Source organism: Trachinotus anak, unplaced genomic scaffold, assembly GCF_046630095.1.
Source record: "Trachinotus anak isolate AG129_WGS33_773 ecotype Australia unplaced genomic scaffold, CSIRO_AGI_Tana_v1 ptg000004l, whole genome shotgun sequence".
In the NCBI taxonomy this organism is placed as follows: Eukaryota; Metazoa; Chordata; class Actinopteri; order Carangiformes; family Carangidae; genus Trachinotus; species Trachinotus anak.
In genome coordinates this window covers 19,876,846-19,898,282 of record NW_027273855.1, presented here as the reverse complement: position 1 = coordinate 19,898,282, position 21,437 = coordinate 19,876,846, and the positions used below count along the sequence as shown (strand labels likewise).

The window sequence follows — 21,437 nt, the reverse complement described above, 5'->3', positions numbered from 1 at the left end:
AATTAATTAAATAGCTGATGTTAAGGGAAAATTAAGGGACGGTAGGGGAACGTTCCCTTAAGGTTCTCTGACAGTTATCTAACATTCCTAGAAAGTTAATATAACCCTTAACAAATGTTCCTATAAAGCTACCTTTGCTGGGATTTTTTTTAAATATTGTAATTTTTTTTATTCGTGTAAATGATCTTCCTCCACCCATGGGGACAAAATATTAGAAACAAGAATTACTTTATTGTCTTGACTATATATTTGACTTGCCTCCCGCCTGGCATTTTATTTTGAAAAAAGTAACCCCGGAAGTAGCGATTTCACTTTTTTTTTCAGTTAAATCCAGTCAATTGCGAGATAGTAAGTCATTTGGTAGCCTCCAGCTCATGGGTGTATTATATATAATACATCCATGCTCCAGCTTTTATGTGTTCCCGCTAACTTAAGTATCTCAGACTGTCAGTGGCTGTGACGGTGATAGCCGAGCGCAGAAAACCGACACTCAGGTAACGTAAAAGGACGTAAAAGTCACAACACCGCATACCCAAAGACTGTGTACCTAACGACAGATTACATTTTGCCTTCACCCAGCGAGCTAATCGGTTAATTGTCAATTAATCGAAATTTTCTATGAGGTTCTAACAAACGTGTGCTTAAATAGACGCCAGCGAAAATGAGTTATTTCTGTGTCTTGTTATCGAGACCATGCAGGGTCTGTTTGACCGCTTATACCGTAAATTATATCAGACATTTTTATGCAGACAGCTCATACAACGATGGTAAGCAAATGGCAGTTTGACGTGGCACCCAACTAAAGATTTACTATAGATAATGTAAATACAAGTCTTGTGTAAGCCTCAATAATCATTATAACCTTGTTACAACAGAAATAATTTTAAAAGAAAAGGTACAATAGTATTTTTCGTTCAATGGAGCACGTCACTGTTTATATAGATGCGTATTACATTTCAAATCTCGTAGAGAAACACAAAACAAATACTGAAAAATAAATGTTAGGCGGTTGAGCGTCACCGCCGAGAAAAAATTCAGGAAGGTCAACTGAAATATACTTTTTTTTGACGCCAGAGGGCAGTATGAGACAGACGGGGGATACGGGACCAAGCCTTCCCTTCTCGGTATAATGGCACACGCCATGCAACATGTATCGTGGTATTAAAAAAGACAAGACTTGGGGTCACACTGCATAGATGAAAAAGCATAAAACGGTCCTCAGTTTTTGCGAACGTACAGCCCGGCTAGCTCAGTCGGTAGAGCATGAGACTCTTAATCTCAGGGTCGTGGGTTCGAGCCCCACGTTGGGCGGAACATTTTCCCTCCTTCGACTGCATGGAGAGCATTATACAGATTGACTGACCACAATATGAGAAGACTGTTAACAAAGCTCTCACGATTTGGTACTGCTATGTCTTTAGGATACTCTATGTTCATTTTCATATTTCTTGTTAGTATTACATTCACTTGATTTAAATGATCATTATTGCATGGTATATCTATAATAGATAGATAGATAGATAGATAGATAGATAGAATTGAAGAATCTTCCAACATTTTGATACCTCCATTTATGTCTATGGCTGAGTAAAATGATGGAGATGCACTCTGTTCAACTAAAATAAAATCATGTTAATTTGGTGTTGTATTGGGTTACATCACATGAAATATTTTTCTAATATTTGGACACATCTATGGAGAAGTAAAACAAACACCTTTCAACATAATGACGTACAGTATAACACTGACTCACAGCTTCACTAGAGGATGTAGTTTTCAATAACAGATACATAGGATAATTAGGCTGTAAATGTCACCAAGATTGTATTTATGTTATCACGTAGGACTTCATTACATTTTATGTGTTGTTTTATTTTTCTGATCATTGAGCATGTTACTGCCTGTTAATCTGCTGATAAAGGTTAAAATGATGAGAAACAAAATGGTGTTATATCGAGTTGTATTTAATTATTGATGATCACCGTTCAAGCACAAGCGTCAAAGAGGAAACCCCACTCATTCTTTGATTTTAATGTTTGCTCTTATGAGGGAGGAGAAGGATACATGCATATTTTATTTTATTTTATTTCAGTTTTCTAAACACTGGCTTGTACATAAATTTTGTGTATTTGGTTAACTGTCACTGGGTCATTATATTACAACAGTAATGTGTGGCATAAAAAGGAATGGTTACCTCAAAATTCTAGGTCTACTAGAAACTATATTATTTTATATATTTTCTAATTTGATCTCCTTTTCCTGCAGACTGAATTGCTAAAGTAGTTGAAGAGCTATAGCCTGTCTTTTCTCTGGAAACAGCCAAGAGGGAGGGAGGAGTTTAAACAAAGGCCCACTCCACATAAAAAAATGGAGGCTTGTGCAGAGAAGCCATGGTGTCCTGCTCCTTTCACTCTACATGCTGCCATTTCTACTTCTAAAGCCTTCAAATAAGACAACTACCGCCAGATTCTACCCTTGGAAGCTTCAAAACAGTATTATATGGGGTTTGTATGTCAAAACTACTCAAATTAATCATGTTATTTTGTGGTTTTAGGCCTAGCTCTGTGCTTATTTTTCTTCCCCTGTCTCTGACACTCACAGTGCTGCCCCTGCCTGCACTGAACAAAGATAATTACTCAGGAAACATTTCGGCCAATCAGGCGCGGCCTTGTATCTTGCCTGCGAGGAAAGCGACCAGTCAGGAGCTGGCTAACATCACTGGGGCCTGATCGCCTTGCCTGAAGAGCGGAGCCTTCCCCGGCTGAGGGCTGAGAGTGTCCTCCATGTTTTATAAGTGTTGACATAACAGTGTGTCAGGCAGCCATGCATCCACAGAGGTAAGCTCTGTCTTTTTTATCTCAACTCTCTGATAACAACATGGCTTCCTTCTTGTTGTTGTGGTGACTGTTAGTTTCTCATGAGGAACGTGCACACCTTAAAATCAGTATAGTGTGCAGGAGGAGGAGCTGGGGTGGATTGGAGGCCTTGCCAGGCCTCTCTGCTCCACAGTGCTGAGGAGGAGGGTGGGGGGTTGGGTAACGACTCTCACCCTTGCTCTCTCTCTGTGTCTCAGGGTCACATGGGTGCCCCAGACAACCAGGCTGCCATACAGGAGGCAGAGTGGACCATGGCAAATCCTTTTCCTTTTTTATAATGCAAAAGAGAGTTAGATTTAAAAATGGCACCCACATCTCCTTTCTGTTGTGGCAGTCTTGTGTTGTAGCCTGGCAGAGAAAGAATGGGGGATGGGCAATGGAGAAGGAGGGGGGTATTATAACCCTTTGTAAGTAGATTGGCTCTCTGCTGTTTTCTTGTGTGTCATGCCAGGCAAGGGAATAGATGTGGGGGGCAACAGATGTGCTTGTTAGGAGAATAAGGAGTGCAGGACATAGCAGAATACTGGTTTCTGTCTAATAATGTTTGTCATGTATATGTAAAATGAATAAATTATTGAAGAAAACTCTGCCTTAGTACAGACAAAATAAACTGTACAGAGGCTGGATTTTCCACACTCAATGCTCGTCAAAGGATGACCTGCATGAAACAAGTCTTTTGTCAAAGGGCAATCCTCTGCCAATTCTTCCAGTCTAACCTTAAGAAATTAGATGCTGAGAGACGGGTTACCTCTGTTTCCAGCCATAGGCCCTGAGTTTACAGCCCGGGGCTTCGTCAACTCCACAGCAGTATTTTGAAACTGCTTCCTCCACTCTCTGAGGCCATTTTGTGTTTAGAGAGGTCTTCTTGGGAGCAGGCCAGAGGAGCAACAGAGGACTCTCAGGTTTTTATGTGATGTATACATGTATGTATGTAAATGACTGAGAGTATTTGAAAGGCTTGGCTGTGTTAGACTCTCAACTGAGTTAGCTTGTTGTTAGCTTTGTTCTCTACTCTCTTTTCTGGTACTGTGGGGTTTTCCTGTTTTAACAACATAAACAGAAATGTCACTGATACAAAAGATATAGATACAGAATAACAAGTTTCGTATGTGTTCTGTCAAGATTAAGAAAGAAATGCATTTGAACATTTAAAAATACAATTTAGGCCTGATAAAATCATGAAGTATATGAACCCAGCTGTTTGTTGCTTTAAAGTTTGGAAACAAAATGGACATGCCATATTACAGAACAAATAAAGACTGTACATTGTTCTACGTCATTTATTCCCATTTTAGAAGTCACAGCTGCGTGGGGAGACAAAGAATGTTTGGTTTCTTCTTGTGGCTTGGTACGTTTCATCTACATGAGAGTCAGAAAACAGTAACGTTACAATCTGTTTTCATCTTAGACCAGTTCACTTTCTCTCAGCAAAACCAAAAGCAAAAGTTAACTTCTACTAAAATGGCATGCCACCACCGTGTTTAAATGAGCATGCAGTATATATCTTACATGGATAGTTAGAGGTGTCAATGCGAAACATTACGGTGTTGTGAACAAATCCTCTGGGCCTCTTTCTGAGTCGTGTATGAAGCCTATAACCAGGACGTCAGAGGTTGAACAGTACAGCCACTGACTTATGCATCACAACCACAAATATAATCTCCCTGAAGGCCTTTTTCAAATCCCCTCTGGCTTATACTGTCATAATCAAGAAGGCCAAGCTAAACTGAAGGAAAATAAACCGTCTAATGCAGGGGGAAATCTCTGCATTGCAGCAAAAATGCATTTTAAAAGGACGAGGGGTGCCTGCACACTGTGATCCGTGTGGCATAGCACAACCGACCAATAATGTTCCACCCTGTTGGCCCTCCAGCCAATTGCAGCTGCAGTTGAGGTTAAAGATTGACAATCAGAGGGAGAGCAGCAGGGAGAGCAAGGGCCTTCTGGAAAATTCCACAGCCATCTTTGATTCACCCTTTACAGCCTTATATAAAATCCAGGTCAAATCTTTCTTTTATACAGGATATTCTGTGCATACTAGCAGTATACTTTATTTACTGGTGAGGTGTCATAGTAATACAGGCATGCTAATGTCGTTTAAAATCCTTATTCTATGAAATGTGGACAAGAAACTTTTCTTTTGATGATCCCAGGAAAAACAAAAGCTAATAGTATGCATTTCTTCATTTGTCTGCATGTGATTGTTGGTCTTGTGAAAGCTGAATGTGTCTTGCCTTTTTTACAAAACCTAATAGTCTTTCAAGGCTTTTGTGTAGCAGGATGAGTTGGATGTTTTCTAGTCAATGGTATTAATCTGAAATGTTTTCAATGCCAGTTCCAGTGTAAAGAGCAAAATAAGACGTTTGAACTGAATGCCTTTCCTGGATTGCCATATGAAGTGGCTGTTTATTCAGATATTTGTGTGATGGATATGTAGAAATTGTATTATTTTAGTGAGAGAGAATAGCTTTGCCAGGATCTGAGTGTGGTTCACAGCATTGGTCTCTCTTTCTTCAAAATGAAAAAATGAAATCTAATTATTCTATGCCAGCAGTATTCACAGGGAAGGAGGGAAGCCGAGATCGAAGACATTTGAAAAAAAAAAAAAAAAAAAATGGAGAGAGAGGGAGATGAGTGCTTCTCGCTTTGCTGGATTTTCCTGTGTCTCCCTCTCTGTGTTTCTCCTCTGTATCTCTGTGATTCACCATCAGGGTTTTGTGTTGACATGGTCTTGTTTTTTTAAAATGCTGGACTGTAATCTCCACACATCTCTCTGGTCCTCCTGCATGGATGTGCCAGTGCCTGAGTCTGAGCCTCGGAGTGGGGGATGGGGGAGAGGGGGGAGGGGAGCAAGCTGTGGCCTCCATTTTCTGTGACGAGAGAACCCTGCTCGTCTCTCACTGGAGTGGAATCTAAAGGCACTGACTCAGTGTTGTCTCCTTTTTGTCCATCAGGTACCACTTGCAGAGGGGAATACTGTCAGTGTTTTCTTGAGCCTGGGTCTCTCTGGAATATATCCCAGAATCTGCTGAGGATTTATTTGCCTAAACTCTCCTTGTGTGATGGACCATAGCTCCTGATCTGAGAATGCCCTTTGGATCAGCATACTTCTTTTACTACTGGTCATCCTGTCTTCCTGGTAGTTGCAGCAGTGTTAAGTGATGTATATAATATAAGCTTGTGGCACTTTGTTCAGCAGCTGTGGGCTGCCTGGTGATGGCGAATGTTCTTCTTTCTTTTTTTTTTTTTTTTTTTCAGGGCTGTGGTACACGTAGCAGAGCGACTTGGCTAACGTTTTCTTATTTTCATGTGGGCCTCGTTTGTTCACTCAGTCCGGAACAGGAAGGCCCCGGAGGGGTTGGGGGTGTGAGAGAGTGTGTGTGTGTGTGTGTGTGTGTGTGTGAGAGTGAGAGACTGTTGGCAGGCTGAAACAAGATACCCATGTGTCATATTTTTAAAGAAACTCTGCTCAACCCATGTTTGTCATTTTTCAGTCACCACAGGCTGATGATGCATTTATTTTTCCAGGTTTCACTGCAATAACCTGTCTGTAATTACCAGTTTTAATGTCTGAAAGAACCAGGAATTTATTCAGATTATGAGTTATAGTGTTGGCCTGGTAGTAAACCAGTATTTGTTTTTTTTATTTCGTAGAAATAAGATCTTTAATCACTGTTAAAGCTCTAGATTGTGACGCAAACTTGGTTGACTTGGTGTTTAAATGAGTATAGGTTTAAAAGCTGATGTGATAGCATTGGGTTTCACTAAAGCCTTTATGATATATGTGGTAACATTCATATGTCTATTAGTGAACTGGCATTTGATCAACTTTGTGTGGAATGCCTCAAGGGTGGAGGAGGGGACAAGAAGAACATTCCTTTACTATCAGAAGAGGAGAAAAAAAAGCTTATCCCACAAATGTGGTTGACCTTTGAGTTGTAGCCGGTAAAGCCATCATCCAAGCTGGAAACCAGAGCTGCAACCAAAGCTGTGAACTGGTCAAGTGTGTGACCTGTCAGGGGTCCTTGGGAGGGTTTTCTCCTCAGGGCTTGTGAATAAAAGTTACATCTTTGGAACAAGGCCCTCTGTTGCTCTAACAAAGGAGGAGCCAAACACTCAAAGACCCTCATTTATCGCAGGACCCCTTTTATTCTAGTGCTTCTTCCTGCAGAGGAAATGAGATGAGGGCAGATCTGGAGACCTGAGAAATTTGGCTTTTCCCAATGCTAGATGTGTGTGTTGGAGAGGGCTGTATTCTTAGCTTTTGGAGTGGTTCACAATCTATGGATTTATTGATGTATTGGTGTTAATATTGGACTGTTTACATCAGGTTGGAAACAACAGTAAATCAATTATAGCTCATGTTTTGAGCTATAATTTGAGAAACACCAGTCTTACCCACTCTTACTCCACATTCATTTGAATATATTCTGAATATAATATGTGATTCATAACTTACAGATTGACAGTGATTTATGACTTTGATCAGCACAGCTTTTGTAATGTGCCTGTGATGAAGATTTAGGCCAAAAATATTCAGACAAACATAGTTTTGAAGCTAATTAGATGGATCTCTTGCTATTGGTCTCCAAGAATGGGCCCAAATCCTTCAGGTGTTGTTACTGAAGGGGCTTGAGAGGAGGCAGAAACATATACTGCTTATTACCATGAGACACTGTCCCTCTAGTAAAATAGACCAATTCTCTTAGGCTATCCTGTTACTATGGGACTGTTCACCATTTGTCATAAACAAAACACAAGAGCAAAGATCAGGACCTAGTCAGGCTGAAATATTATAGCAGCATCGTCTCCTGACGGACAGAGATGTGGGATAATCTCAGCTAAACGGCCCTATGTGTTGTTGTGAATATCAACTTGTGCTTAGCAGAGAGGAGCGTTGCCATGGCAATCGTTACCATCCTCTCTCTTGGAACATAAAGAACATATTCAGACTTATTTGTCACTGATAGTATGTGTGAAAGGATGTGAACTTCATGCCACAATGTCAGAGATGTGCTGAAATCCATTGAAAACAATATCAGCAGAAATCTGCAGAATCCCAGTTGACAGACCCACTGGGACCTAGGTGCCTTAGGTGGTGTTCCACTTGTTTACTGTTATGCTGTTGTGGTTTCTGAACACCCTTTCTGACTTTGTGTTTGCCTCTCTTTCTGTGTTTCTGCGTGCTCTTGCTCCGTGCTCTGCAGTCTGGCTGAGGAGGAGATAAAGACAGAGTCTGATGTGGTAGAGGGGATGGATGCATCTCTACGATCCAAAGGTAAGTCTCTCAGGCCGAGTGTCTCGCATTAAGACTCAGACATCTGAAGCGACTCAGTTTCACGGAACGTAGAGGCTATTTACTGCGAGTGTAATGCATTTTGCTGGTCTCTTAGGAGTACAGAGATAATCCATTATACCTGGCTGCCTGCTTGTTTGTGTCAGGTATCAACACAAGGTGTATTTAGTTTAGAGGGAGGCCTCTGGCCATTTGTTATTATCAAGTGTTAATGGAATATGTGTTAGTGGCATCTTCTGTAATGGCTTTTTAATTGCCTTTTGGATCAGTGTGATTGCTGTCAGTACTAAATATTAACATTTTCATGATGACAAAATAATAAACAAACTGATTACCAAAATTGCTCAGCTGAAAACTGAATTGTTTCAATTTGGACTTTTTCACCGTGCTCTAAAAATGTGGGATGATGGGAATTATGTAAATTATGTATTATGGTTTCAAGTTTTTTATTTATTTATATATTTCTTTTTGTATTCCTACTGATTTATTCTAGGACTAGCTAAATTACTGCAATCTTTTTACAGTCTTTTAATCTTCTTATGCTTGTTTAACATGTTGGTCTTGAACAATTCAAGTCCATCTGGTGTTGTGTGATAACCTTATTGTCTTTCTGCATCCAGTCCCTGATCCATCGGGGTCAGCAGAACGAGCCGTAGCACCACAGAAGAGAAAGGTGTCGAGTCCCACCCATTCCTCCAACGGACACTCTCCCTCAGACACCTCCCCCAGCCCTCTCAAGAAAAAGAAGAAGCCTGGGGCTGTCAACAACAATAAAGACCAGGTAAGGGCTCTAGTTTGCTCATTTCAAAATCTGGTGTGTTCTCAAAGGCTGTGGATTATGGTGCTTGGGGTGAATGCCAGTGTACTCACTGCTAAGTGGGGGTTAGTCCTTCCACACCACAAGGTGGAACTGGCAAAGGAGATGGTTAAAAAAAAATCAAATTCATCAAAACAAAAACAATAAAAACAAAGGCAATATGAATTTTGACAGCTTCTTCAAGCCAGCAATTCATCACATTCAGGCCGTCTCTACTGGGGGGAGTCATAATATTGTACACATAAGTGCCACAAATAGTTAACTAAAGAATGGAGAAAAAAGTTCACCTCCACACAGCTAGCCAATCATGGACTGAAGTGGACGCAATAGTCAGATTGTTGGTTTTGGAAAGTTACAGAAATTATTGGGCTAATTATCTTCTTTAAGAACAAGACTGGCAGAAATTTTAACAAACCCTAACTGGAGGCCTGCAAACACTGCAGCAGGATATGAAAAAGCACAGTGCCACACTGCCTGGTAGAACATGCTGATTTTGATCATGAGGGCAGCACACATCTTAAAATTTACCAACATGTATGGGTGTGACTTCCTGTGAGAATGGCTATGTCGTGTGCAGGATGTGTAGACTGTTAGGAATGCATGGTCAACTCAAATACACTTATTCTTTTCAGACATTTTGGATTTTGTGTTTTTGATGACTTAAATGTGACACCAATCACCTATGGTCATTTATGTTTAATGCTATATTACATTTGCTGTGTTGAACTACTATTGCATTTTGATACTCTGATGCAAATGTTTTTAGTGTGAGCTTTCCAGATTAATGTGGTGCTGAGTTATTCCCTTTCATCCTTTAGTCCCATGTTGACCTTGCATGATGTTAAAAGATAATTCTTGTCTTTTTGACTTCAGCATAGTTTATGCCTTCATAGAATACTTGTTTAGAATAGTTGCTCTGATTTTCTGGAAAGGGTCAAATAAGTGACAGTTGAAGTTTAGCACTAAAGATAAATTAACACCAAAGACACATTTGGTGTAAGCTCAAGGTAATTTGGACTGTGAAACATGATCACCTTGAGCTGTGAAACCAGATGCATCAGCTTCTATTTATCCAGTAATGTAGTATCAGTGGTACTGATAATGCACCAGTTGGGTACTTACCAGAGGATCATATCATGCATTATGTTTACACTCAGGTGAAAGATGAGCTACTGTTTAGGTCACACCCTAAAACCTGTTGGGTTGGTTTTGTTTGACTGAAACTGTCACATGACTAGGTGTTAAGTCATACCATACAGTGGACAACAAAACTGAGCACTCCCCTGTGCAATATCACAAAGATATTAAATGATGATCTTATGAAAATTGTATTATTTTTAAGTTGAAGCACAGAGTATTTGATCCTATTTATATTTGAAAATATGGGCCCCAAAATACAACCTCAATACAACAAAAGCTAGACCACCTGAGATCACTGCAACAAATTTGATTACACCTGTGATTTTTGATTAAGGCTAACTGCATGACCAAGGTTATAAATTCAAATGTGAACACCACAGCTTTCTCAGTTTTGACCTGGGTCATGTACTAATGCACCATGACTCCACATGGGAAGGAATTACCTGAACCAGATTGAATCCAAGTTTTTATAGCTAAATGAAAGGATGACTCCCAGTTGGCAGGAGAGGGATTTTCCAACATGACAAAATCACACAAGAATTTTTAATGCAGAAGGTAGAACAACAAAACTACCCCAATAAAGAGAAGCTGAAAAGAATCATCTGTGAAGAATGGCAGAACTTCTCTCCACAGATTTTTGCAAGTGTCATCCATACCTAAGAGGATAAGTATGTCATCGAAAACAAAGGCAGACATACAAAATACTAAGAATGGTGTCTCACTTATAAAGGGTGCACTGACTTTTGTTGCAGATGATTCTTTAATATCAACCTTTCATTGTAGTTTAGCTCCTCAAATGTTTATGCTTTTGTTAAATGGACAGAATTTTTTGAAATTACTTAACACTTCAGAGATATTGACAAGGGTGTACTGTTTTGCTGTAAACTGTGTTTGATGCTGCTTACCCTGCTTACCCCAACTGACTGCTGCCTTGTTTCTGTTGCACTGCACCTTTTTGTGTTCCTGCGTGTTTTTTTGAAACCTGCCCCCCTGTTTCTCTTGCCTGCATTTCAGTCAGAGCTAAGACATGGTCCCTTTTACTATATGAAGCAGCCAGCACTCACCACAGACCCTGTTGATGTTGTACCGCAGGACGGCAGGAATGACTTCTACTGCTGGCTGTGCCACCGCGAGGGCCAGGTGCTCTGCTGTGAGCTCTGCCCCAGGGTGTACCACGCCAAGTGCCTCAAACTACCAGCCGAGCCCGAGGGCGACTGGTTCTGTCCCGAGTGTGAGGTATCTTGCTGAAGACGTGTGTGTTGTGTGGGTGTGCACAAATGATCGTGGCACTCCAGGCACAATCTTGCTTGCTCTTTTGAGAAAAGGGGTGTCAGATTATGTGCCATTCAGAGAGGAGAAACGTATGAGTGAAATCACCAGCTTTAGTCTGAGGTTGATCCAAACACCTCTCTCCAAGACACATGGTGTGACACCCCTGCAAGCAGAACTAATTGCGAGACGTTAGAGGATTAAATTTTTTATCTGCTTCTTTTCAGTTTGGATAATTTATTGTGCACCTCTTTTAACTGGCACACTAACATTTGCACAAGCTAAATCTAAAGACAGCAGATGATGTAGACCGTACAAAAGCTAAGATGTAAATTTATATAAATATCAGTATTCAGACCTTTTGCTTGATGTTTTTTATGTTCATTATGTTTCTGTTAATGTCATTAATAATTTTTGTTGTTGTTGCAGAAAATAACAGTTGCTGAATGCATTGAAACGCAGAGCAAGGCAATGACAATGCTGACAATAGACCAACTGTCCTACCTGCTCAAATTTGCACTCCAAAAGATGAAACAGCCTGGGGTAAGACTTGTTAATAAGATTTAATAAGTGTTATAATCTCTCTATGTCTAAGAAAATGTTTTATAGTCAAACAAAGTCCAGGAAATGTATCCAGGAAATGAGTCATCCAGATTATGGCTAATGCATCTCTTTCTATTTTTTCTTTTCTTTTCTTTTTTATACTTGTGTAATCTGAGTAGACTGAGCCCTTTCAGAAGCCTGTGTCTCTGGAACAGCACCCGGATTATGCTGAGTACATCTTCCATCCAATGGACCTGTGTACTTTAGAGAAGGTAGTGTTATATATTTTATTTGCTCTTCACAAAAAAATGCCTAAAACAGAATGCACAAAAAAAAAAAACCCAAAAACTTTTATTTTGTCTTTTGTTTAATTTTATTACTTTGACTTTTTCATAGAACATCAAAAAGAAAATGTACGGCTGCACTGAAGCCTTTCTTGCTGATATGAAATGGATCTTGCACAACTGCATCATCTATAATGGAGGTAGGTAACTTTGACATATATCAGTGTGCACTGCTGCTAAATTTAAAAAAAAAAATAAAAAAAAAATAAAAAAATAAAAAATCAAGTCAACATGTTACTTTATTCCAGGTAACCACAAATTAACAGCAACTGCGAAAGTTATTGTCAAGATTTGTGAACATGAGGTAAAGAAGTTTTTCTAACTCAGTAATAGCAAAGTGTCTGTAAATGTTTCTAATTTATACATTCAATATGTCTTTCTCGTTCAATATGCATTTTAGATGAATGAGATTGAAGTGTGTCCAGAGTGCTACCTGTCTTCATGCCAAAAAAGGGACAACTGGTTTTGTGAGCCATGTGTAGGTCTTTACATCATCTTAAATACCATATTTAAACAGTGTTTCTGCATCTTGGCTTACATAGTAGAGCTGTGAAACACAGAATTTTTTTAATTTCTTTTTAGAGTCAACCCCACCCTCTGGTTTGGGCGAAGCTAAAGGGTTTTCCTTTCTGGCCAGCAAAAGCACTTCGGGAAAAGGATGGACAGGTAGATGCACGCTTCTTTGGGCAACATGACAGGTGAGATTAACTTGTGAGCAAAACAGATTAAAGTAGCCCCTTGTATTAAAACAACAAAAAATAAGACAATTATAACTTGGTTAATGTTTCTTTTATGTTTGGTTTCACGCAGGGCCTGGGTCCCCATCAACAACTGCTACCTCATGTCCAAAGAGATCCCTTTCTCTGTGAAAAAGACAAAGAGCATTTTCAACAGTGCCATGCAAGAGATGGAGGTCTATGTGGAAAACATTCGCAAGAAATTTGGGGTCTTCAACTATGCACCCTTCCGCACGCCCTACACACCCAATAACCAGCTACAGATGCTGTTGGACCCCTCCAACCCCAGCGCTGGGACAGTCAAGACAGAGAAACCGGACAAACTTCGCTTCAACTTTGATATAACCGCATCTCCTAAGATGGTCCTCAGCAAGAGTTCTACACCCAGTGGTATGAGTCGGAGGGTCTCCATGACAGACATGCCTCGGTCCCCCATGAGCACCAACTCTTCAGTGCACACAGGATCCGACGGGGAGCAGGACATGGAAAAGGCCAGCAGGAATCCTGCCTTCCACTACAGCACTGGAGAGGAATCAATGGACTGTTCTGGTAAATAAATGATAAAGTGGCTAGAATCAATATTTTTTATAATAGAAATTTATCAAATGACAATGTGAAAAGTGAGTAGAGGTTGTTCGCCATGACGAACTAAGAGAATTATGACCTGAATCTGCATCTTTAAGGAGCTTTTATAGTGAGTTTCAGCTCATTGTTTGGCTGTGCAGTTTGCAAATATACTGTTTTGGTTCACCCTCACCACTTTGGTAGCATCACTGGCTACAGCACAGTTATTTTCAGTGAAAAGGTTCTGTACCCTACCTACTCAGCACCAAACAGTTGGAGTTGGAGCCAGTATAGCATAGAGTTTTTTGCAGCTAAAGAGCCAGATATGCATGAGTGAATGGTGGACTAACACAACTCCAAATGAATGACTATGTTCTTCTGTAACAGCTGGATGTATAAACAGGCAACTGTTTGCTCACCATATCAATTTAAAAGGTGATAATAGGTCAGTATTGAGTTCACATCTCCTTTGCTGTGTGGCCAAAAAATCAGTTGTCAGTGGCAGGCTTTTACCCACAGTCTACATCCAATGAGTCAGACTAACATCACCCTAGCTGTGTAGTCTTAAGTGGAGTGAAAATAACTAAGGTTGGCATTTTTTTGTCGTGATTGCAGCGTCCCCTGTCTCAGGAAAGATGGGTCCTGCAGGCAGTGTAACAGGCAGCCCGAAGCCCTTTACCCCTGGACTGGTGCCCAAGCAGGAGAGGACCTCGGGCACAGGCGGAATCCTCAATCTCAATCTGGGTCAGTACCTACAGAAAAAATATACTGTATTTATGTTGTCTCCATCTTCATCACTATTAGACAGAGAGGCTCACAAGTCAAAGAGTGAGATTTGAATTCAGTCTGTACAGGACAGGGTTGACAGGGTTCTTCCCTAGGCCATCCCTCATACCTCCACCTAGTTCAGTGCAAATAGTTTCAGTACTTTTTGTGCGATCTTGCTGATAAATAAACAAACAGACACAGGTGAACACATGACCTCTTTGACGGAGGTAAGAAAATAAAGATTGTTCACAAATCCCAAATCTCAAGTCCAAGTCAAGTCACCGTGTACGTGGCTTAAGTGTGATTCGAGTCCATTTCAGAAACTCAGCTCCGCATCTTTGTCATGAGAGCCAATAACCTGAAGAGAAAGAAAGACGAATTTGCACTGAAATTGAACATTGACCTGTTCCTTTTAGATCGAGTGAAGGCTGAAATGGATCTCAAGGAGCTGAGTGAGACTGTGCAGCAACAACAACAACATCAGCAACAACAAGCATCAGCTGCTCTCCCTACTCCAAAGAGACACATCAGGAGCCTGGACAAGACCATTGAAAGCTGCAAGGCACAGCTTGGTACATATACAATCATCCTCTGCTATATTTTTGGGCCACAACTCTTTTCTTGTACTGTTCATCTTGCACCGTGCTGCTTCTTGATGGTGATATCAACTTACATTTTACAGCAATTTCAAGAATATTTCAGGTTTGTTGTGTGACATTCCAATGGCCACTTGCAAGACAAATTTAGATGGTTGTTACGATAGATTATGAATGCTATTACAGTTTGCCTGTTTTTAGATTTCATTAGATTAGCGTTGATCAAATTTTTCAAGTGGTGATGACTTAAGACGAATTTACCCAAAACGTGGGGCCAATGAAACATGATATCTGACACTGTGTGACTGCTGTTGGCTGGGATTAGAGGTTTGAAACTACGTTTGGCTGTTACCAAAGAAAAAAGTCTTTATTCCACTCTACCTGACAAAAAGTGTTTTACTGTTTTTATGACGTTATAATGACTAATGTATGTTTCTCCATACAGGGATAGATGAGATTTCTGAAGATGTGTATAAAGGTGTGGATCACAGTGACTCGGAAGACTCTGAGAAATCTGACTCAAGTGACAGTGAGTATCTCAGCGACGAGGAACACAAGCCAAAGAGCTCCGCCCAGGACGACAAAGACAAGGCAGAGAAAAAAAGGCCTAAAGCAAGCACGGACAGAGAGAATAAGGAGGGAGTAACAGGGACAACGGATAAAGCCACTCCTGAACCCCTGCTCAAAGAGAAGCAGGGTAGCAATGGTCCGGATAGGGACCTCCAGGACAAGCCCAGAACACCCCAGTCTCAGCCCGTCACCGACAAGCCCAAAGCCCCAGAGGAGGGCAGAGTAGCTGCTGCTACATCAGTGGCTGAGCCAGACTCTGATTCTGAAAGAGAGCTGGTGATTGACCTGGGGGATGAGCATGGAGGCCGGGACTCAAAGAGGGCGAGAAGAGAGCCGGGGGCTTCTGCTGCCAAAACTCTCAAAGAGTCTAATGTTGCCAAGTTGGAAGGTGAGGCCTTTGATATACTGTATCCACTTTTTCCTGAGACTCTCATTATGTACCTCAGTTAAAGGGACCATTTGGAGGAAATAATATCCTTATGTTACTTTGAGAAAGTACAGACCTGTGTGAGCTTCCACACAAGTCCAGTGGACTTAGAGCATATTACAGAACTCTTATCTAATGCACCATGCTTTATCTGCCAGACATTTTCTGCTGTCAGATTGAGACTGTTTCTGGTCTCTTTATATACTGTCCATTGATGAAATTTTGTATACCAAGTGTACAAAACAACATTAACATTGTTTTGTTTTTGTTTTTTTTAATACAATTTAAAAAATACCATACAAAATAATATTCAGCACATTTTCCAAAACACAATATACTCAAATCACTTCCATCCAGGGGTGAAAGTAGTTTTAAATTCTTGCCGGTACTATTACCAAAACCTTCATTGCTTCATATTGTTCACCTCTCCTCACTTCATGCATTTTAAAAAAGCAAAGTCAAAAACCAAACAAACAAATAAAAACATTTCAATATTTTACTGTACCTGTATGGAGTAGACAGAAATTAGAAGCACTTGACAATGTATATGGTAAAATATTTGTTTTAATTTTTAGGGTTCTGGCATGTATAAAACGTTTTTGGACCAAATGGACCAAAACACAGCATGGTCGGTTCAGAAGCAATTCGGAACGAGTTAAAAGCAATTTATAAACAGACAAAGTAATGTACAAGACTGCATATTGCTAGCAGATCTATTTTCTGGCATAAAGTGCGGCCGTGACTGGTTCTGAATTTGGGCTTTAGCAGGCAGCTGCTCTCCCCTCTTCCTGGTACTGCGTACCGCCACTGAATCTTTTAGTGGTAGGCAGTACCGGGCCGTACCGGCTTACTCTCACCCCTGCTTCCATCTGGATAATCCTAAATAATTTCAAGGTCTGCAGCTGACTTTGACACGTCCATTCCTTGACAAAATTTTAAATTGTTCTAAAAAACCCTGTTCCTTGAGGACAAATATAATCCACTAGATTATAAATTGGCTTCAAGTGTATCTTTTTTATTTAACTCACTTGGGTTTAAAGTGCCAGATTAGAAATCCAGAATGCCTTCCTCTTAAGGAGCAATATTTTTTGTCTGCCCAGGTAAAGTCCCTTCATCTGCTACAGCAGCAGCACCATCACGGGAAGCTAGCTCCAATCTGAAAGACTCCTCGCAACCCGCCATCACAGCAGCCCTCAACCTTGTTTCCACTGCAGCTTCTGCTCAGCCCAGTGCCACCACAACTACCAGTGGACCTACCAGCACTCCCTCTCCTGCCTCCACATCAGTCTCCACGGCATCCCCTGTACCTGCAACTGTAAAGAAACAGCGCCCTCTACTGCCTAAAGAGACAGCTCAGGCCGTGCAGCGGGCAGTGGTTTGGAATCCCACCAAGTTTCAGACGTCCTCTCAGAAGTGGCATATGCAGAAGGTGCAGAGGCAGCAGCAGCATGGAGAGCAGTCAGCAGCGCAAACACAGGCCCAGCCTCAGGGGCAAACACGTAGCCCACAGCAGCTGCAGTCTCAACAGCAGAACTCCTCCTCCAGTACCCGCTATCAGACCAGACAATCAGTCAAGGGTATGTACATCAGCATAATCATTCATCATAGCACTTAACATTAGGAGAAGAAAGGTGTATTATTAAATGTGATTTATAATTTCTCCTTTTTCCACCTTTGTCCCTTAAGTGCAACAAAAAGACCCACCTACGTCCTCGTCCGCAGCTGCTCAGGTCACATCCGGTAGCTCGTCTTCTTTCACATCAGGAGACCTACAGATCCCCACAGTTTCAGCTGATGTGGCTGCAGATATAGCCAAGTACACAAACAAAGTAAGTTAGAGTTCTCAGCTCAGTGATTAAATGTGTGAAATGAGAAAAAGGACATACGTAATTAATCTTATAGGTTATCATAGGCGGAATTATCTCTTTGTGTTATCTTGCATTGATGGCTAATTTAGGGTAAACATAGAGCAAATGTGCTAAATTACCACTCTCTGTACATTTCAGTCTTTAAGTGATGAAAGTAGTGAAAATGATGCACTAATATCACATGTTTTCCGATGAAACTTTGCAGATTATGGACACAATAAAGGGGACAATGACTGAAATCTACAATGATCTTTCTAAAAGCACATCAGGAAATACAATTGCAGAGGTACATACTGGCATACACATGGGTGCTTCTTAATGTGTTATAAATACACAATAATCATTAATGTGTGTAATAATACTTTGCAAGATTTAAGGGATTATAATCACTGTGTATTTTTGCCACAGATTCGACGGTTAAGGATAGAGATTGAAAAGCTCCAGTGGCTGCATCAACAAGAGTTGTCAGAGATGAAGCACAATCTCGGTAAGTTTCCCGCTTCCAGCATGTGTCATTACACCTTGAAGAGTTTACATGCCACTAAACCAAACTTAACCTGAATATCACATGATTACTGGTCTGTTTTTTTTCAAGTTATATGTGTTTTCTGGTTTAAACGCAGAACTGACAATGGCAGAGATGAGGCAGAGTCTAGAGCAAGAAAGAGAACGGTTGGTGGCTGAGGTGAAAAAGCAGATGGAGGTGGAAAAGCAGCAGGCAGTGGACGAGACCAAAAAGAAACAGTGGTGCGCCAACTGCAGAAAGGAGGCCATCTTCTACTGCTGCTGGAATACCAGTTACTGTGATTACCCCTGCCAGCAAGCCCACTGGCCAGAGCACATGAAGTCCTGCACGCAGTCAGGTAACATAAACATGTGCATAATGATGCCTGTTCGCTGTTTGCTCTGCTGTGACATTTTGCTGTTGATTTCTGGTGGACACTAGGGTTCTGCAACTGGATAAAAAAATCTATCAACAAATATAAATACCAACAGCACTGTGTGGCAGATTTTAAAATTTATCTTTCACTTAAGTTTATCTAAAATACATTTACAGGCAGGACAGAAGACAGCCTGAGGGCACTTGTTGGTTTCTGAGAGCCATCCTCAGGCTGTGTTCGCTCAGCATGAATGCTTCTCCACTTCAGTGTCTTCAGTTACTGTTTCCTGTTTCAGATGATGCACCTAATGGGTGTTCATCAAGTACTGTGACACAAAACTAAAATCTTGTTTGACATGTAGGACATGTGGCATTGAGGTTGCATCACTTAGAGGTAATCTACCCTGCGACTGGAGTTGTGTGCTTTAGAACAGAGCTGTGTCCCTGTATAAGCAGCAGCTGTATAAGTTATTTTCTCTACACTCACATTTAATTCTAATGTGAGACTCATTCTTTTTCAGATGGATTATTTAATACCATTCCAGTGTTTTGAGACAAACAAAAAGTGTTGTTTATTGCATCTTGTTGAGTTTTATTTTTCAACAGTCCAGCTTGAAATTTGAAGGCAGCTATTTATGCTATTCAGTGTCAGATGTAAAAACATGAACATAAGATCATTCCTAATACAGTCCTCCATGCCCTTCTGTCTATAAACCTATCCCCATGGTCACCAAGCCCCCAACTTCTCACAATCCAAACACTCATTTCTTCAAAGGCCAATATAAAGTATCCATATTGATTTATGTTATAGTATGGTGTGACCTTGCAGTAATAAATACAGATATACTCATCATTGTGGGACGAGAGACAGATTCTGCTGACACACAAGCAGCTATATTGTGCCCATGTTCTCATTTTCTTTGTTTTATTTCCCTTCCAGCCACAGCTTCACAACAGGAGCCGGAGGCAGAGTCCAACTCAGACCCTTCTGTCAAATCATCAGGTCACTCTCCTGCCACACAGACCCTGCCCTCAGGAGCAGGATCCATATCAGACAAAAGCAACTCTCCCACATACATGGACAAGAATAAGGACAGTGCAGCTGTTACTGTGACCTAACTGCTACGCTGCAGAAACTCTGGCAGATTTTGCAAGGCCGCTGTAGGGCTTGTGGCGTCAAACATGTGGCGTCAGACTTGGTGCTTGAAGGCCTGCACTTCTGTGACAAATCACTTTGATTTTTCCATTCCCACATGTACATCTGCTTGGTTGACATTTTTGGTTTATCCTTCATTCAGGGGGATTTACTATGTGAAAGTAGTCTGTTTTGAAAACTAAAATGTGAGTCTGTATGTTTTCATACTGTAGTTTGTTTCCAATCTGAGCAAGATTGTATCACCCCACAGAATATTTGCTATAATATCACGTTCAATGCTGCTCTTAAGTACTTCATGGTGGTTTTTTTTTGTTGATTGCTCTCCATATTATGTGCTTTGAAACAGCCATCAACAGTTGATACTCATTTATCATGGTGCCATCAGAGGTATTTTGAGTTATGCAAATTTCATCTTTACTTTTTAAACCATGTCAACTGAGGTATTTTGAGTAATGCACATTTAAACATTATGTTGTCAGCCATGTTGTCTTCATGTCAGCTGTGACATTTTTGGTTCATACCAGTTTTGTATTGTTGTTCCACATTGTATAGGCCTACATAAAAATATCTGTGATTTATTAAAAATAACTAAAAAAATTAAACTGTACAAAGGTTTTGTAAGAAGATAACTGAACAATATTTATAGTGTTATATGTTTTTATAGTATGTTTATTGAAATCACATTTCTATGTGTCTAAAAAAAAAAGTTATTTGAAAATAAATTACTTCACATGAATGTCAGCGCTGAGCGAAGTCTCTGTTTAACCGGTTATCCAAAGCTGATGTAAATCCTGGTCAGACTGTGTCTAAGAACTGGGTAGGTATAAATAGAAACTGCATTTTGGCTGGATATTCTTTCCTGTGAGCATGTATGTTTTGAGCTTGTGTCTCGTTCTTGTTTACATATTGTACATACAATATATGGACTCGTGAAGCAAAAATAAAAAACGCTCTGATCAGTTTGGTCTTTATTGGTTTAATTTTACTTAAAAGTAGTGAGCAATGTCCCTCATTTGTAAGTTGCTCCGATTAAAAGTGTCTGCCAAACGAGTAATGAAATCATACTTCCATCATGAACATAGACAATAATTCACACAGATTAACATTGTGCCCATTGTGCCTTGATTCATTAATACTTTGAATGTACATTTATCACAAGGATTTGATGCTTTTCTTTGTCACACATGACAATAAACTAAGGTTTTAGACTGTTGGTAAGACATCTGAAGAAGCACATTATAGACATAGAAAAATAACTGGCAGATTGATCAGTAATGAAAAGTATTTGCAGCGTACTCCTACTAGCAATGTTAATATAATGTGTCTGGTATGCTTGTGAAGGAATTTTGCATGACAGTAACACACCATTTTTATTTGACCAACAGAACTCCACTGTCGGACCATGAGCGATAAAACAATGATTTGCTTTATTACTATATACTGTGTGGACTAAATTTGTGCTTAAATTTAAATTTGTTTGACTGTTGGACAATTTAATTGTGATTTACTGCAAATAAAAAACATTAAATGAGAATGAATAGAAAATAATAAATTATATTTAAAAATAAATAAAATAGATTAACAGA

General features: G+C 40.2%; 1 protein-coding gene and 1 non-coding gene across 8 annotated transcripts; both read left to right on the top strand.

The window, feature by feature from the left end:
• The first annotated feature begins 326 nt into the window (after window positions 1–326).
• LOC139620828 (MYND-type zinc finger-containing chromatin reader ZMYND8-like) lies at window positions 327–20,810 on the top strand. 7 transcript variants are annotated; one of them, XM_071476758.1, is made up of 23 exons: window positions 327–494; window positions 2,266–2,504; window positions 2,602–2,837; window positions 3,074–3,283; window positions 8,084–8,154; window positions 8,793–8,953; window positions 11,222–11,365; window positions 11,828–11,941; window positions 12,121–12,213; window positions 12,338–12,425; window positions 12,534–12,589; window positions 12,686–12,763; window positions 12,868–12,983; window positions 13,096–13,571; window positions 14,202–14,330; window positions 14,771–14,926; window positions 15,396–15,908; window positions 17,048–17,524; window positions 17,634–17,776; window positions 18,021–18,101; window positions 18,224–18,302; window positions 18,439–18,678; window positions 19,636–20,810. In XM_071476758.1, the coding sequence occupies exons 4-23, from the start codon at window positions 3,246–3,248 to the stop codon at window positions 19,812–19,814; spliced, it is 3,432 nt and encodes a 1,143-aa protein (XP_071332859.1). In that variant the 5' UTR covers window positions 327–494; window positions 2,266–2,504; window positions 2,602–2,837; window positions 3,074–3,245; the 3' UTR covers window positions 19,815–20,810. The 7 variants fall into 7 exon arrangements, with proteins under 7 accessions (XP_071332859.1, XP_071332856.1, XP_071332857.1 ...); XM_071476755.1 differs by having other exon boundaries at window positions 11,144–11,365; XM_071476756.1 differs by having other exon boundaries at window positions 2,266–2,508; window positions 11,144–11,365.
• On the top strand, window positions 1,239–1,311 carry trnak-cuu (transfer RNA lysine (anticodon CUU)). The gene has a single exon. It is a non-coding gene; the product is annotated as a tRNA-Lys (tRNA).
• Window positions 20,811–21,437: the final 627 nt, after the last annotated feature.